This window comes from Ursus arctos, unplaced genomic scaffold (assembly GCF_023065955.2).
Source record: "Ursus arctos isolate Adak ecotype North America unplaced genomic scaffold, UrsArc2.0 scaffold_22, whole genome shotgun sequence".
Classification (NCBI taxonomy): domain Eukaryota; kingdom Metazoa; phylum Chordata; class Mammalia; order Carnivora; family Ursidae; genus Ursus; species Ursus arctos.
Genome location: NW_026622897.1, coordinates 23,242,113 through 23,258,046, shown reverse-complemented (window position 1 = coordinate 23,258,046; position 15,934 = coordinate 23,242,113). Strand labels below are relative to the sequence as shown.

Here is a 15,934-nt window from a genome sequence, read left to right as displayed (position 1 = left end):
CGTATTTGTTGATTGATGAGGTGATGGGCATTTGGGTTGTCTCCACTTCCTGGCGCTTGCGAATAATGCTGGTGTAAACATTTGTGTGCAAGTTTTTGTGGACATCATGCATTTTCCATTTAATCCCCATAATGGCAAAATGGGCATTATCATCCTGATTTATTAGGAAAAACTGCAGCTCAGAGAGGTTAAGTAACAGTTTTTGAGACAGGGAAGCTTCTTTTGATTGGGTTTGATGAGCCTTGAAGGGCCAAGAAGGGGAAAGGCAGTGGAGGTCCACTTCACCTTTACCAGGTCATCATACACACCATGGAGTAAAAAGAAATGGCAGGCATGAGAGAAAGTGCGTCAGCAGGGCTGCTGTGGGCTCCGCGGGCCTTCTTTCGGGAGGCAGGTCGTACTGGCATGGCCCTCAGGTCTGGGAAATGTCCCCCCTTTCCCGCTCACCTCCTCGTTTCAAGGGCAGGCATGAGAATTGGTCAAGAGCGGTTCGAGACCATGGCTGGAGTAGCTGGTCAGGCGTGTGAGGACTCAGGTGGGAGGAGTCTGCAGTGGTCCCCATTCCAACAGGGTGCCTGGGGTGGGCTCGGCCCGGTGACAAGAGCCGCAAGGAGAGGAATTCAGCACGGGCCCAAGGGCAGCTCTATGGCATGGGACGACAGGGTCACAGAGGCTGATGGCTCTGCTTCTCTCTGCCTCTGGGCCTTTCCCAGAAAGTACTTGGACACGGGAGTGTAGTGACGTGCCGCCCCATTAATGCAACTGCGATGGCTAGGCGGAACCCAAGCCAAAGCTGGTAATCATTGACCCTCAGAAGCTCCCTGGGGCAGAGCAATAGAATCTACAGGAACACGGGCTCGCCAGCGAATCCCCTGCTCTGTGGTTTATCCTAGAGCCTTGCCCTTCTCATCACCTTTCTGGGAAGCCGGAGGCTCCTGCAGCCTGGACACTGGCATAGAGAAGCCCAGAATGAAAGGCATGGCAGATAATAGCGTGACTGGGTCTGTCAGTGGGTGGCAGGCTGTCACTGGAAAGGACAGGATGTTAAGGGCTTGATCACGTTCCACGGTCAAGTGCTGTCGAAGCTCTTTCCAGCTATTTGCAAGATCGATATGAATGTCCCCATTTCTTGGAGGAACACACTGAGAGGTTAGGTAGCACCCAGTGTTAGAGCTGGTAAGTGAGTGACTCCAGATCCAAACCCCACATACCCACTTCTTCACTCCTTCCTGGGAGCCCCTTGAGGCAGCTCTGATAGGGGATCTTAAATATAAGCTAGAATGTGCGATGAGAAGATCCCCTCCAAACTCAAGAACCTGGTGTTCTGTGCCTTGTCTCTCGCACGTCTATCAGAGCTGGGCTGTACCACCAGCACTACACCCTTCACCTTGGCCATGGCAAATTCTAGTCCCCGGGTGCCATCACTCAGGCATTAGCTGAATTGGTCCCCTATTTTAGAAATTGTCAAGGTTTGGAATTCTGTATATTATCTTATAAACGAAGCGTACTTTCCTGTTGCAGGCGCTCAGGGAAGTGTGCTCGGGACCTCCAGTCCTCATGGAATTTACTCGTTTCTGGGCTGGAAAGACTAAGTCGATGTAACACCGACCCAAACCACAGAGACCTAGAAGGCTCACACTAATAACAGGATCCCTGCACTAATAACAAATGCAACTTTTTGTAAACATTTAAATTCTTTTACTCAATCCTTGTGCCTTTTAAGGTGGGTGGCTCAAAAGATGAAATTTACGAATTGTTACATTGTACACGTGCACAGTTTTCAGACACACAAACTCCCAACACATACTTTTTCAAGATAAACAAGTGAGAGGATGATTATTTTATTTGCAAAAATCAGTTCTCACTTTGTAAATAATCTAGTAAAGGATTTTTAAAAATACCTAATAACTTAACTCATATGTAATATGATTTACCTTATACAATCAATTTCTGTTCACATCCCATCTTTTGAGAACACCATACATTAGTTCCAGATGATATGTCTAGACCTGGACAAAGATGTCTGCACTGTCATGGAGTTCTTTTGAGTAGACCTGAGACTAGAAAGGCCATGAGACTAGAAATGTCTTTGGATTATTCTGTTAATTCCATTTTCTGTCATAGGTTCATTAGAAACCAGAATTCAGGTGCGCCTGGGTGGCTTAGTCGGTTAAACCATCTGCCTTCGGCTCAGGTCATGATCCCGGGGTCCTGGGCTGGGGCCCGGAGTTGGGCTTTCTGCTCCACGGGGAGTCTGCTTCTCCCTCGCTTTCTGCCCCTCCCCTCTGCCCGTGCTTGTGCACGCACATGCATGCGCTCTCTCTCTCAAATAAATAAATAAAATCTTAAAAAAAAAAAGAAGAAGAAGAAGAAGAAGGGACGCCTGGGTGGCTCAGTTGTTAAGCATCTGACTTCGGCTCACGGCGTGATCCCGGCGTTCTGGGATCGAGCCCCACATCAGGCTCCTCCACTGGGAGCCTGCTTCTTCCTCTCCCACTCCCCCTGCCTGTGTTCCCTCTCTCCTGGCTGTCTCTCTCTGTGTCAGATAAATAAATAAAATCTTTGAAGAAAAAAAAAAAGAAACTACAATTCAACAGGTAAGATAGTGACCCTGAAGAGGTCCGGCCTGAGTGAACGGGGGGGTCTCAGAACTGTGGAGGAGTTCCATCTGCTCTTTGGACAGCCTGATTGAAATTTTACCCAGGATTCTCTAGGGATCGGTCCTCTCTCTGCAGACAACAACCATGTTTGCTGTGTTTTACCAGGTGTCTTTCCTACTGGGCTTCCACCCCGATCCTGTGTGGTCCTGACAAAAGGAAGTTGGCAGGGAGCTCTGTTGGCCACTGCAAGTTTCGGTGATACGTGGAGCTTTGAAAATCATCTCCTGCCCCTCTTCAGACAGAGGCAAGTGACTTGATGTTCACATTGATTTCTCTGTCAACAAGGCAGCAGACCACCCAGGCTAGAAGAAAGCCAGATAAGGGTTTGGTTATGAGGAGCCCGAGGCCACAAGGCCCAGGCATCTGCCAGGTCCTGGTGCTGTAGAGACCGAGTTCCGCCATTAGAGAGCAGTGTTCGGCTCCGTTGGCCTCCCCACATCCCCTTCTGAAAACCAAGCGCTTTGAGTCGTTCACACCTTGATGAAGCTATTTATTTCCTTGGCAATGCTTATTGAGTATCTACTCTAGGCTGGCACTGGGGATACAGCAATGGAGGTCATGGATGGGGTCACGGCCCCCAAACCAGCACAAAAAGTTGAAATGACTATAAAAACTATACCCCCGGAAAGTAAAGAGTACAGTAAACTGCTGTAAGGGGAAGGAACCTGATTGAAATGGGGAGGGCGTGGTCAGGGACTCTTCTCTCTTTCAGAAACTGCCATTTAAGTTTCTGTCTAAGAAATGGCCTTTAGGTTGAAACCAGGTAGCCAGCCGGGGGTTGGGAGGAGGGAGAGTGGAGTGCCAGTGCTCCCTGAGTGTCTTCCTTCATCTGTATCCTTGGCTGTTGCCCAGGCATGACCTTGGCCACTCAGTATGGCTGCACTGACCAACTCCAAGGCCAGGGTGCTTTGCCCTCCTGCTCGAGCAGTGAGGACACCTGGCTCAGCTCACCATCACTGGCAGACTCTCCTCTTCCGCTGGGGGAAGAGGCTCCCCATCCTCCCTCACTAGCCTCACTGTTGATGAATTACTGACTGTGGACCGTGAAGTAACTGCACTCTATAGATATCTAGAAACGTCTCCAAATGGAAGATGTCATTGCCATAACTTCAGGCCATTGCCAACAGTTAGCTCAAGTCAGGACAATCTGCAGAAGTTTCCAAAGAAAGCACCATGCTAGAGAGTGTATCTTCAGTGGCTGCCACAGTTGTGTCCCCATTACTTCAGCATCATGACCCTTTCTGAAGTCTGCCTGGCATTATGAGGCCCTTCTTGTGACAAGGGGGCCTGTGGCCTTCTCCACCAACATGCACCTGCGGATCCAATCCTGTTGGCCCTGGACCCCCTCCATGGGGCCCCCGTGGCCTCACACACACTCTGCCTCTTTCCCCTTTTCTGATGCTTTTGCCCATGCTTTCCTTGTCCCTGGAAACCTATCCCCTGTCCACCAATCCAAACCCTCCATATCCTTTCAGGTTTCGTGTCTTCAAGAAAGGTTTTGTCTCTTGCTAGCTCTTAACTGCTATGTGATCTCTGCATTATCACCATTTCTGGTGCATAGTAAGTCGGTGCTGAGAAAACATTTGCCTTCCCTCTCCATTGTTCAGTAACTGTTCTAAGTACGCCATAGGGTGTACAAGTGAGGGCTTCTCAGCCAGATCTAGATTCTTCTAATCTTTGCTCTTTGGGCTTTTCACTTTGTGACCTTGAGAAAAACTGCTAAACTTTGCTGAACCTCAGTTCCCCAACCCCTAGGTTTATCATGAGAATTAAACACTATAAGGTACGTAAAAGATGTTGCTCTCGTGCCTGGGCTAACAGCAGAGGCTTTCCGGACCCCAGAATTTCAAGGCTCCAGTGGGGCACCACTCGCATTGTGCCCTAGAGGGCGCTATTCACACAGCATGCAGGAGAGTGCAACAAGTCTCCTAAAGCTGTCAGCGGGGTACGAAAGCCGTTCATGGCGTCCTAACAGCCATTGCCCACTCTCAGGAGACTTTTCTCAGCCCTGGTCTTTCTCTTCATTCAATCTGAGCGGTGCATCTTCACTTTTATCTTGACCCTTCTGTTAACCGTGGTTCAGTCCACGCAGACCCAATAAAGCAGTACCTTCTTGGTAAAGAGCTGAGCTCCCTGACGTTTAGAAGAGAAGAATTCTTAGAAAACCTTTGGAATAGAAACCAAGTAGATCCCCCTGTGTGGCTGAGAGTTTCTCTTGCCTTCTAGTGCTCTCTCAGTCGGCTGTCACCACTGTTCACAGCCCCCGGGAGGTGTGTTGCTTTCTCTTCAAAACTGTGAGCCAGGCAGAGATGAAGTGCCTCCTTGTGGTCCTTCCCCACGTAGGTGAGACATGCTCGCATTTCCTAAGTACCTTAAGGAACAGTTATGAAGAACAATAAGGAAATAATACTGAAAGTACACAGAATAAGCATCCAGCTTTCAAAGCATCGGTTTCTGATTCCACAGCAAATGCACGCTGTCACCAAAGGCTGGGAAGACCCTGCAGACATCTGGCTTGCGTCCAGCTTCCCTAGCTCCTGGGCTGACTGAATTCGTGGGAACATCATACCTCTTGACACTTCCTGCTAGGACCCAATCCATGTGCCATGTAGAAATAGAGGTCTTTGTGGTGAGAGTGTAATTATCTCAGGATGACCAATGGTCATGGTAAGCAAGTTAGCTAGATAGATGGGACCCCTGGGTGGCTCAGTTGGTTAAGTGTCTGCCTTTGGCTCAGGTCATGATCCCAAGGTACTGGGATTGAGTCCTGCATTGGGCTCCCTGCTGGGAGCCCGCTTCTCCCTCTGCCTGCCTGCCACTGGCCCTGCTTCTGCTCTTTCTCTCTGACAAATAAATAAGTAAAATCTTGAAAGAAAAAAAAAAACAAAACAAAACCTGCATCTAAAAATTTTAACTCCTTTTAATGACTTTCTGTATTTCAATTTGGTTATTTCCTTGATTCTTCACATCCGGATGCAAAGGCAAACGAATGTGTAAAGTGAACATATGGCCTGTAAATGGCTTTATGACTTCTCAGTTACGCCTTTTCTTCTGTGTGTTCTTCTGTCCTTTAGTGGTGCCAACGCGTCCCGGCTGAAGAGCACCAGGAACACCCCTGTAGTTGAACAAGTTGGCTTTTTGCAGCTAGTGAGAACACACGCCGTGAAGAATTGTGGGGAGCCTCACTGGGTGCTAGAAAATACTTAAAGTGGGTTTGCGCTTGTTTCAGTGATTTGGAGAAGATGTAAAGAGGCAATACTTTGCTCTGGGTTAGATGTCAGAATTCAGAGTAATTCTCTGAGTGATCACGTCAGTAAATCTTATCATCTACAAGGGGAGAAGCCTGGTGCACAGCCAACGTCATTATCGGTAAAGAAGCAGCCATTACTTCTCATAGCCCACATGGGGGGATTTGGGTCATTTTTGTGGTTTGGAGAACGTTCAGGTTTTTGTCTTGTGTTCAGACCTGATTACAGAATGGCCTTGTCTGATGTGGATGTTCTGTGAAACCGTTCGCGTTCAACAGAAGAACACAGAGCCCTAGTGGGGAGAGCCAGGACAGCCCCTAGCAGCGCCAAGACCCTTTGCAGGGGTGCATATGTCCATATATTCAGTAATATGATCAAGGCCTGGTCAATGTCTATGGTGGGAGAAGGACAGCATCACCCCAGGCACCACACCTCCAGGCAGGCTTGTTAAGAATCATTCTCGTTCCCTCTATCCTCTTTCCACCTCTGCAAGATAAGGCTCCTGCCGTGGTTATAGACAAAGCCTTTATAAAAACACATTCCCGGGCGCCTGGGTGGCACAGCGGTTAAGCGTCTGCCTTCTGCTCAGGGCGTGATCCCGGCGTTACGGGATTGAGCCCCACATCAGGCTCCTCTGCTGGGGGCCTGCTTCTTCCTCTCCCACTCCCCCTGCTTGTGTTCCCTCTCTCGCTGGCTGTCTCTATCTCTGTCGAATGAATAAATAAATAAAATCTTAAAAAAAAACACAACAACACATTCCCTTTCCCCTTTCCCTAGTCTTTGGTTTCATGTGGGAGGACAGGCTCTGGAGCCAACACAGTTCGCAGGCAGTGATGCCCTGGTAGAAACTTTGTCACTTTCCTACAAGCCTTTGCCTTCACCTGGCTGCTGTCTCCCACAAAGCCCATTTAACTCCGCACAGCAGAGTTGTGGCCTGAGTCAGCCACACCTGGTACCCTGTTGCACACATTTAAATTTGTGCACTAATAATCATAGTTCTTACTACTTATTGCCTGATCGCTATGTTCTAGGGACTTTACATATGTGATCGCATTGAGAACACCCAGCAATCTTTGAAAGCCTATTTTAACAGCCATTTCACAGGTGAGGACATGGAGGCTCAGAAAGACTATGTGGCTTTCTCAGGTCACCTGGTCATCAAGTGACAGAGCTGGGGTTCAAATCCATGTCTCTGCTTACTTGAGCTGGATTCCTTCCACCTGCCACGCTGCCTTAGTTATTACCTGTGCTGTGAACATCCTGGACCAGGTCCTCCCATCCTCTCTTAATCTCCCTGCCTGGCACGCCTCTGCAGTTATTCCGGTAATCTACTGGACCAGCTGGCTCCAGAGAAATCTACAGAACACGGCGTCATTTATGAGAGCACCAACACCCTTAGACCTTGTGATTCCCCAGATCCTGTTCCCACACTCTTTTCTTGGGAAGGAGCCAGGCACCCAGGAAGGCCTGTGTTACGTTCCCACCCTGGACCCAAGCAGACCTGTGGCTTCACAGTGGACTGGATCTGGGAAAACCCTTGCCCCAAAGGAAAGGTGAGATGTTCCTGAAATGCATTCCTACATCTAGCCTGGAAGAGCTTTGAGGTTCAGATGCCCTTTTATGTGCCACGAGACCAAAATTGGTTTCTACCGGCCTTGCCAAGGTCTATTTAAGAAGGGCCCCTGTTGACCCCAAGTGAGCTGCCTGAGAGTGTTAAAGACATCAGCGGTGACTTCTCTGGGAATTGCGGAAGGAAAGGGAAACAACACTCCGTCTCCAGTGGGTTCTGGGGGTAGTGCAGGAGCTAGATGACTCAGTGCTTGTCAGGGGCTTGAGGGTTTGCAAATCCAGCTGGGTGGGCGGCTAGCCTACAATAGCTCGAGATCATTTTCATAGAAAACAGGAAGTGCTCTGCACACAGCACACCTTAGCAAATTTGTGTATCAAAGAGCATGAGCTTGCCACCCAGCCTGCTAGGTCTCCTCTTTGGTGGCTGCTTTAACCCCGTTCTTCACCCTGTCGGGGCAGCAAACCTGCCACACTGCAATAATCCAATCCCTTCTTCCCTGTGAATGACTGGGGAGCAGGGACTGTGGTCCTTAACTCTTTTTGCTTCCTAGCCTAGCACCCAGTACATAGTAAATGTTCAATAAGTCCAATGTTTGCTTACTTATGTTAACGAAGAAGGCTGAGCTCTTGCCCCGGAATCCCGTTCCATGCCTTGTTGTTGTTGGTCCTCAGTAATGTTTGCTGATTCAGTTGACTGTTGGCTTAAACAAAGCAGTAAAATTTCACGGGAACTTGAATTTCTCCCCCACCGTGGTTGCAAAAGGAACTACAGAAAACCATTTGATTTCTGCCATCGGGACCCATAACTCGTTGGTTCTGCATCTAACATAAAATCTCAACTCTCGAGAAGTGTCCCGAATGGAAGTAAGGTGGTGAGAGGTCTGATGAAACAGCAGACTCAAGTAAATGTTTTCTCATCTCCGAAGAGAAATGATGGCCTTTGGGATTCTAAGTAAGAGGCAGCAAAAGCCAAGTCCCTTTGCTTTGCTTTTCCTCCCTCGGATCCTGTGGCTGCGGAGAATTTGCTGGAGCTGGGCAGGAGGCATTGTGGTGAGAGCTGTAGGAAGCCCCAGATCCGCCGTTCTCAGTTGCATTCCTGCAAACGCACAGCTTCTGCACGGATTCCTTCAGCGTCATCAATGAGCACGCGCCATGGGCTGCTCGCTTCCCATGAAGGGAGTTTTGGTTGATGTGGGTGTTGCCTGCAAACGAAGGGTGCATTTTTTTATGGACAGAAGGAGATCCAGGAGTAAAATATGTTTATTTTCAGGAATTTGAAGGGCTCGTAAGCAGAAGAGACTTCAGACTTCATTAGAATTACCATGAGTCGTCCCTGAAGCAGAACTAGACCAGTGTTCTTCATACGGGTTTGTTATTTAAGTCAACAATGAAAATATCTTGGGGCATGTGGGTGGCTCAGTCGTTAAGCATCTGCCTTCGGCTCAGGGCGTGATCCCGGCTTTCGGGGATCGAGCCCCACATCAGGTTCCTCCGTTAGGAGCCTGCTTCTTCCTCTCCCACTCCCCCTGCTTGTGTTCCCTCTCTCGCTGGCTGTCTCTATCTCTTTCGAATAAATAAATAACATCTTTAAAAAAAACAATGAAAATATCTCACACGGCGTGCCACCACTGAGTGTGTGGCCCTTGTTTGCCTTTCCAGCCTTGCGTCTTACTGAGACCCTCTCGCACCCTGTTATCCAGTCACCTGGCCCCTCTTTCAGCCCCTCACACTCCCTTTCTTCTGCTGTCGCTGAGCCTGAGTCACACACGATTACAGTGCAGTTGGCTCCAACTACACACCCAGGTGTGTCTCCTCTAAAATGTCACCATTAGAGGGGGACCCATAGAAGTGCCAGCAAACTCCTTGCTTCTATGCTTGGGCTGATGGATTTCTTTGTCATCACTTAACAAATATAGTTCCTAGGACATATGAGTCTCATGCCATCCTCAGGCCTTGCCCTTGATAGCATGTCTCTGCCTCTCAGATAAGATGCTCCCCAGAGCACTCCCACTATTTCTCATCCCGACATCTTCCACTCCCCCCCTTGACTGGAAGCTTCTTTGCAGGGACAAGGAGAGTGCCATTTGGTAAAGGATTGCTTCCCTAACGTCTAGCACAGTGCCTGACACACATCCTAGCAGCAATGCAACATTGTTGAATCATGATAGAAACATAAATTAATGAATGCAAAAAGACAGTGAGTTTTCTGTCAGCCGAAGTATTGTGCAGAGAGTGGATACCCACGGGATAGAGATCTTTTAGAAAAGGTGTTCTTTTGGGCATATACACATCACACCACATTGTAATTGCTGGTTTCCTGAGCTCACTTCCCCATTTGACTGGAAGCCCCTTGAGAATGGGAGCAGATTTGATTTGTTTTTGAAACCGTACACAATAAGCATCCACTCAGTGTTTGGAAAGTGTACAAAAAATCTATTTTGTGAGAATAGACTCTTTACAGAACAAGAATACTGGAGCACGGAAGAAAAAAAAATGGCAATAATAGAATTCACTGGCTTTGCCAGGCCACTAAGAGTACCTTGGTAAATATTAGCTAATGTACAGCCCTTTGCTTGCTATTAAGATTTACTGATTTCAATAGAAAGTAACCTAAAAACTGTACATGCTACACAACACAGGCAACCAGGGCCAGTCCCCGGCCACCCCATAGTATGAAAAATACATATTTACTCTGTCTGGTTAGATTAGATGTCATTGTCTAAGCGAAGTGGGCTATGTGCCGATTACAATGGCTCTGCCATGTGAATGGTGGGTTTGGTCAACGGATGGATTTGTCCCATATTCTTACATTCTCTAGGTATCATTCTTACTCTTTGAGTAAATAAATCAACAGCATTGGCCAACCACATACATGTGAAAATTACCTTCAGTAAATGCCAGATTTTAAAAAATAACTCCAACAATAAAGGCTGCTTTTTAATCTCAGTTTCTTACATAACAGAGACTATTATATAGAGAGATTGACCCGGTATCTTGTTTCTTCCTGGTGTAACCTCACTTTCATCTTACAAATACGTACCGATCTAAGTCTATATACTCACCTGTATCTTTGTGAACACTCGGAAATCTCAGGATCTCAGTGTGTTTCAGAGAACAGGCTCAGAGATCGATGATAACTAATTCTTTCTGGTGAAACGCTAATAGCATGACCTATGAGAAACAGCAAGAGAGCTATATAGAGCGTGGCAAAGGAGAGCAGGAAAATGTTGGAACTCAAGCCATGCCTGCTGCCAGGGACCTTAGCTGGGGGTTTGCATTGTCTTAGCATGACGGTATTCAAGCCATGTGAGGTCTAGAAAAAAAAAATACCCAGCTTGGGGCTCGGACTGAGAACAACCAATTGCCTTGGTTTAAGCCACCCAACTCCACTATCAAATTAAGTGTTTTCAAGCTAATACAAATTAGCATCAGTCCACTGACCAAACCCTAAAATAAATTAGGCCGAGTCTAAAAGAAATCAGCCCGCAGACAGAGACCAACTCCTAAGGCCACTTCCTTGCTTTCCCCAGGCATGGATACCTCGGGTCAGAATATGCTTAGGACGTTGGTAAGTGCAGACGGTCTGGGGAAAGCATTATAAACTTATCGCTTTTGTTTTAGCTCTTTGCAAGTCCAGGCGGATATTTTATTAGTAATGCAGGCAAGGAAACCCAGACTTATCCAAGAAATAAATCAGAGGCTACTTATTCACTCTACAGAAGTATTCTTTATCTTTGAAAATGAAATGAACTGAAGAGAGACTGGAAGAGAAAAGTCGTGAGGAAGAAAAACTCAGAAGTTGCGTTTCAGGAGCCATCTCTGGGAATATAGTGTGTGACGACGAGAATGTGGATTCGCTTGATAAATGTTGGCTTGAGAATTATTATTTTAGGTGACATCCTCTCTATGAAGAGCTTTTAAGACAGTGTGAGCTTCCATGAACCCGGGAAAGGGAGGAAGTCCCCAGTGAACGTAAAGGAGAGAGCCTGGGGAGGGGGCAGACTCTTCTTCAGTGTGCCTCACCTGGGACCAACCCCTGAGACTCTTTGGGGACTTGAGGTCCATGAGGGTTGGGTGGGATGTGGGTAGGGCCTTCTGAATGTGTGCACTGCTGTTTGTTCTCTGGGTAGCATTTTCTTTCTCTGTATCTTTAGAACGTGTCCTCAAAATTTCAAATCACCACAGCTGTGGTTTTCTCTTCACCACTTCTACCTGGTGTTGGCTTCTTATGTTTTCACCTGGTTTAAGGCTGTGAACAAAACATTGTGGGATATAGTACTTTTGTTTAAAATGTATCACCAAGTTGGTTTCGCTTCCTGGTTTGTATGAATAAACATATTTTTGAAGGGGGATTTTGAAATCTATTTTAGAAACATATTTGCATTTAATTAAAAATACCACGAAGACATTGCTAACCAAGGTGGGCACACCTTGGAGTGGGGGAGGGCACATCTAGGGGAGGAGGTAGTCTAGGGTTGATGACCGTGGCTTTCATCATCATTGGCTGTTTAGGGGAAAATCCCTTCACTTTTTTTTGCTGTAAACTGGAAGTCACAATAATGTCATCAACAAGAAACCATTGAGCAAATGGTATTTTGAAGAGCTTACTTCATTCACTGAATTATTCCATTTATGCTCATTGAATAACCAGTGAGTGCCCATAGACTATGCTAGCAGCTGAGGGAGAGGAGTGAATAAAGCATGGTTCTACCTTTATGCAGAATTATTTGGAGTACTAATTAAATCAGAGCTTCCCAGTCCTTCAGCTTAGAAGCAGGGAAGAAAGCATGAGCCATTGATGGCGGCCATCATACTATTCCTCTTAGGAATCTTGGCATACCATGGAGAGAAAAAGTGAACAGGCTTTTAGCTCCACTGAGCAAACTCCTGAGATCTTATGGTAGGACTTGACAAAACTGTATTGAGGAACTCTGTTCTAAATAGTCTCAAGAATTTAAAAAAAAAAAAAAAAAAGGAACTTGACCAGTATTTGTCTTAAAATGTTTTAGGCAACTCTAGACTTTAGAATATAAAATTTCATTACTGAGATGCAGCATGTTAGAGGTTACTCTGGACTGGAAGCAGGGAACCTTATGGTTTATGTTTTTAGTTGTTTTTCTGCCGCTGGTCAGTACATGACTTTGCTATGTCATTAAAATTTTCTGAATCTCAGTTCCTTCATTGGATAAATGAGAAAATTGAACTGGGTCAAGATTTCTTTTGATATGGAGTGATAATAGCAGTAGTAATGTATTTTTATATATTACAAAAAATATAAACGGTCCTTCCAGCGTCTGCTTTCGCAGATATTTTTGCTTAGCAGAAGGCTAAATTTATTAAAGAAAAAGGAGAATCGATTTAAAGAATAATATCAAATAACTCATAATACAGGTCATCATTGGTTATCACAAGCATTTTTAAGTTTGTGTGCCACTGACTGAGGTCAGGAAACGTTTGAGTACATGCCCTCTTAAGTTCCTTCCATTTCTATCGCCCTCTAATTATTTTCCCTCTTTGTATTTAAGCAATATGGTCTTCTGGTGGAAAGTTTCTGTTGAAAATAATGTTGTGGTATCCAGAATAAACTGCCTGCTTTCCTGAATGATTGCTAATTCAGATTGTTTTGAATGGTCTTTCATGTGGAGTTAGCTCTCTATGTGATTCACCTAGTCCACTGCTGCTATAAACACCATTTTGTTTTGTTTGTTTTTGATGTGTTTCAGATCAGAGTGCTGACAGAAAGAATGTTCAAACATCTTCGGAAATGGTTCGTCGCTCACTTTTTTGGGCATTCTCGGCAAAGAGCAAGGCTGGTTTCCAAAGATGGAAGGTGCAACATAGAGTTTGGCAATGTGGAGGCCCACTCAAGGCTTATATTCTTTGTGGACATCTGGACGACTGTGCTTGATCTCAAATGGAGATACAAAATGACCATCTTCATTTCCGCCTTTTTGGGGAGTTGGTTCTTCTTTGGTCTTCTGTGGTATGCGGTAGCCTACATCCACAAAGATCTCCCTGAGTTCCATCCTTCTGTCAACCATACCCCTTGTGTGGAGAACATTAATGGCATGACCTCAGCTTTTCTGTTTTCTCTGGAAACACAAGTGACCATTGGATATGGATTCAGATTCGTGACAGAAAAATGTGGCACTGCCATTTTTGTCCTTATCTTCCAGTCTATACTTGGAGTCATCATCAATTCTTTCATGTGTGGTGCCATTTTAGCCAAGATTTCCAGACCCAAAAAACGTGCCAAGACCATTACATTCAGCAAGAATGCAGTGATCAGTAAGCGGGGTGGGAAGCTTTGTCTCCTAATCCGAGTGGCTAATCTTAGGAAGAGTCTCCTTATTGGGAGTCACATATATGGAAAGCTCCTGAGGACCACAGTCACTCCTGAAGGAGAGACCATTATTTTAGACCAGATCAATATCAACTTTGTAGTTGATGCAGGGAATGAAAATTTATTCTTCATCTCCCCGTTGACAATTTACCATGTCATTGATCAAAACAGCCCCTTCTTCCACATGGCAGCAGAAACGCTTCCCCAGCAAGACTTTGAATTAGTGGTGTTTTTAGATGGCACAGTGGAATCAACCAGTGCCACCTGCCAGGTCCGGACGTCCTATGTTCCAGAAGAGGTGCTCTGGGGCTACCGTTTTGCTCCCATAGTATCTAAGACTAAGGAAGGGAAATACCGAGTGGATTTCCATAACTTTAGCAAGACTGTGGAAGTGGAGACCCCTCATTGTGCATTGTGTCTTTATAATGAGAAAGACGCTAGAGCCAGGCTGAAGAGAGGTTATGACAATCCCAACTTCAACTTGTCAGAAGGCAATGAGACAGATGACACCAAAATGTGACAGTGGCTTTTCAATAGGAGTAAAGCAAAGTCTTGAAGATACCTGGTAACTAGAAGTATTAGGAAGCAATCAACAATTTGAGGGTATGAAATTAGGACAAGAGCCTTCAACGTCCATCAGCACCAATCCCCTGAACCCCACAGCCACGATCTTACAAGACATGGAGCTCTACAAGGCAACTACATTAGAACATGCAATATTCTTATAGGAAATGGCAGTATGGAAGCCATAGGAGTTCACCTGGAATCTCGAATATGATTATTTAAAATCATGCGGTGTTGATAGAAACAGAATCATCAAAAGTTTCATAGATGGGCCAAATGAGATCTTAAAAGTCTCCTTGAAGAAGTTATGAGCTTTAGATAGGATCAGGGAAAAACCATATTCTCATTTTGATTCTACTGATAAGAAGTAAGTCACTTTTATTTTCACATTGGCTGTTATCAAGGGAAAAACGGTCTCCCTTGGAGAGCCATTTTTGGTTGGCTGGAGGAGATGAAAGGAGAGGGACGGTTTGTGACCCCACAGGGAGGCAAACATGAGGTGTGTTTTCCTCTGAGGGCCAATACCACGTCTTCCTCAAAGGGACCAACTTCATATAAGAATTGATCTTTAGGGAAGGGTTTTACTGTGAATGTCTCGTTCAGTCCTCCACCTCCATTATTTTAAATCCATTCTGGAAGGAATGGGACTCAAAGCTCCTTAGGAATTAAAATGTTTTCAGTGTGTTGATTCATATATTAAATCTCTGAAGCTGTGCACTTGCTTTCCAAAAGGGTCAGTTATTGTATATTAACTGTAACAGACCGACAGGTGACATCCCTCTTGCTGAGGGTGGACTTCCTCCTGGGCGATGTGGGAGGGGTGGGAAGATGGCAAATAGGACCATATGTTGTCTGGACACCAGCTTACCCTGAGGGAAATGACCCTGTGGTTACAGACATGCCTCGTTCTGTGCCACTCCTGATGGTCACTCCAGTGTGTCTTGGGTACACAAAATGGTGGCTGTGGCAGTTTCCCCTTAGGATGGGTCTGTTTTCCCAGGCCTGGGGATGAATTTGTTCAGATTCACACACATGCTCTTGTCCTTCTGACCGAGACCAGTACAAAGTCTGATGGGCTAGGAGTTGTGCACTTTGTCAGTGGCCGTAACACTGGACGTGACTGGCCTCCATGGGAGATCAGTCTGTGCCTATAAGTGTGCCAGCATCGCAATTTGATCTATTGACAAAGCTAAAGGAAATGAGGTATGACAAGCTTGAGGAAGCCAGAATTCTCTGCTGCCACTGTCATGAGGTTTTATGACTCTGTACTCCCTTCATAAACTGGCGGGTCAGAACACATTCCTTCTGGTCTGTTCTGCTCATTAACAGCATGCTCGGGGATTGCTGGAAGTGAAATGATCTTATAAAATCTGCTCCTTTTGATGGTTAAGAGAGCTGAACAACTGGAATCTTTGTGATTGGCATCTCCTTCTGGGTTATTCAGTGGAAATCTGTGCTTTCAAATATTCCTTTATTAGGATTAAGGCATTCTGCTACCTGGAGTCTCTTTCTTCATGCAAATTCCCATCAAACCTCTAGCAACCATTAAT

General features: G+C 46.0%; 1 protein-coding gene across 3 annotated transcripts in view; it reads left to right on the top strand.

Moving 5' to 3' along the window:
* The window catches only part of KCNJ1 (potassium inwardly rectifying channel subfamily J member 1), a 30,182-nt gene extending 15,087 nt beyond the window's left edge, over positions 1 to 15,095 (top strand). Inside the window, exons 3-4 of one of the 3 annotated variants that reach the window (XM_057316726.1) lie at positions 2,766 to 2,904; positions 13,201 to 15,095. In XM_057316726.1, coding sequence (XP_057172709.1) covers positions 13,222 to 14,340 — 1,119 coding nt within the window. In that variant the 5' untranslated portion in view covers positions 2,766 to 2,904; positions 13,201 to 13,221 and the 3' untranslated portion in view covers positions 14,341 to 15,095. Of the gene's footprint in view, positions 1 to 2,765; positions 2,905 to 8,754; positions 8,845 to 13,200 lie in introns of those variants that run through there. The other 2 variants (XM_057316728.1, XM_057316727.1) reach the window with 2 other exon arrangements.
* The last annotated feature ends 839 nt before the right edge of the window (positions 15,096 to 15,934 follow it).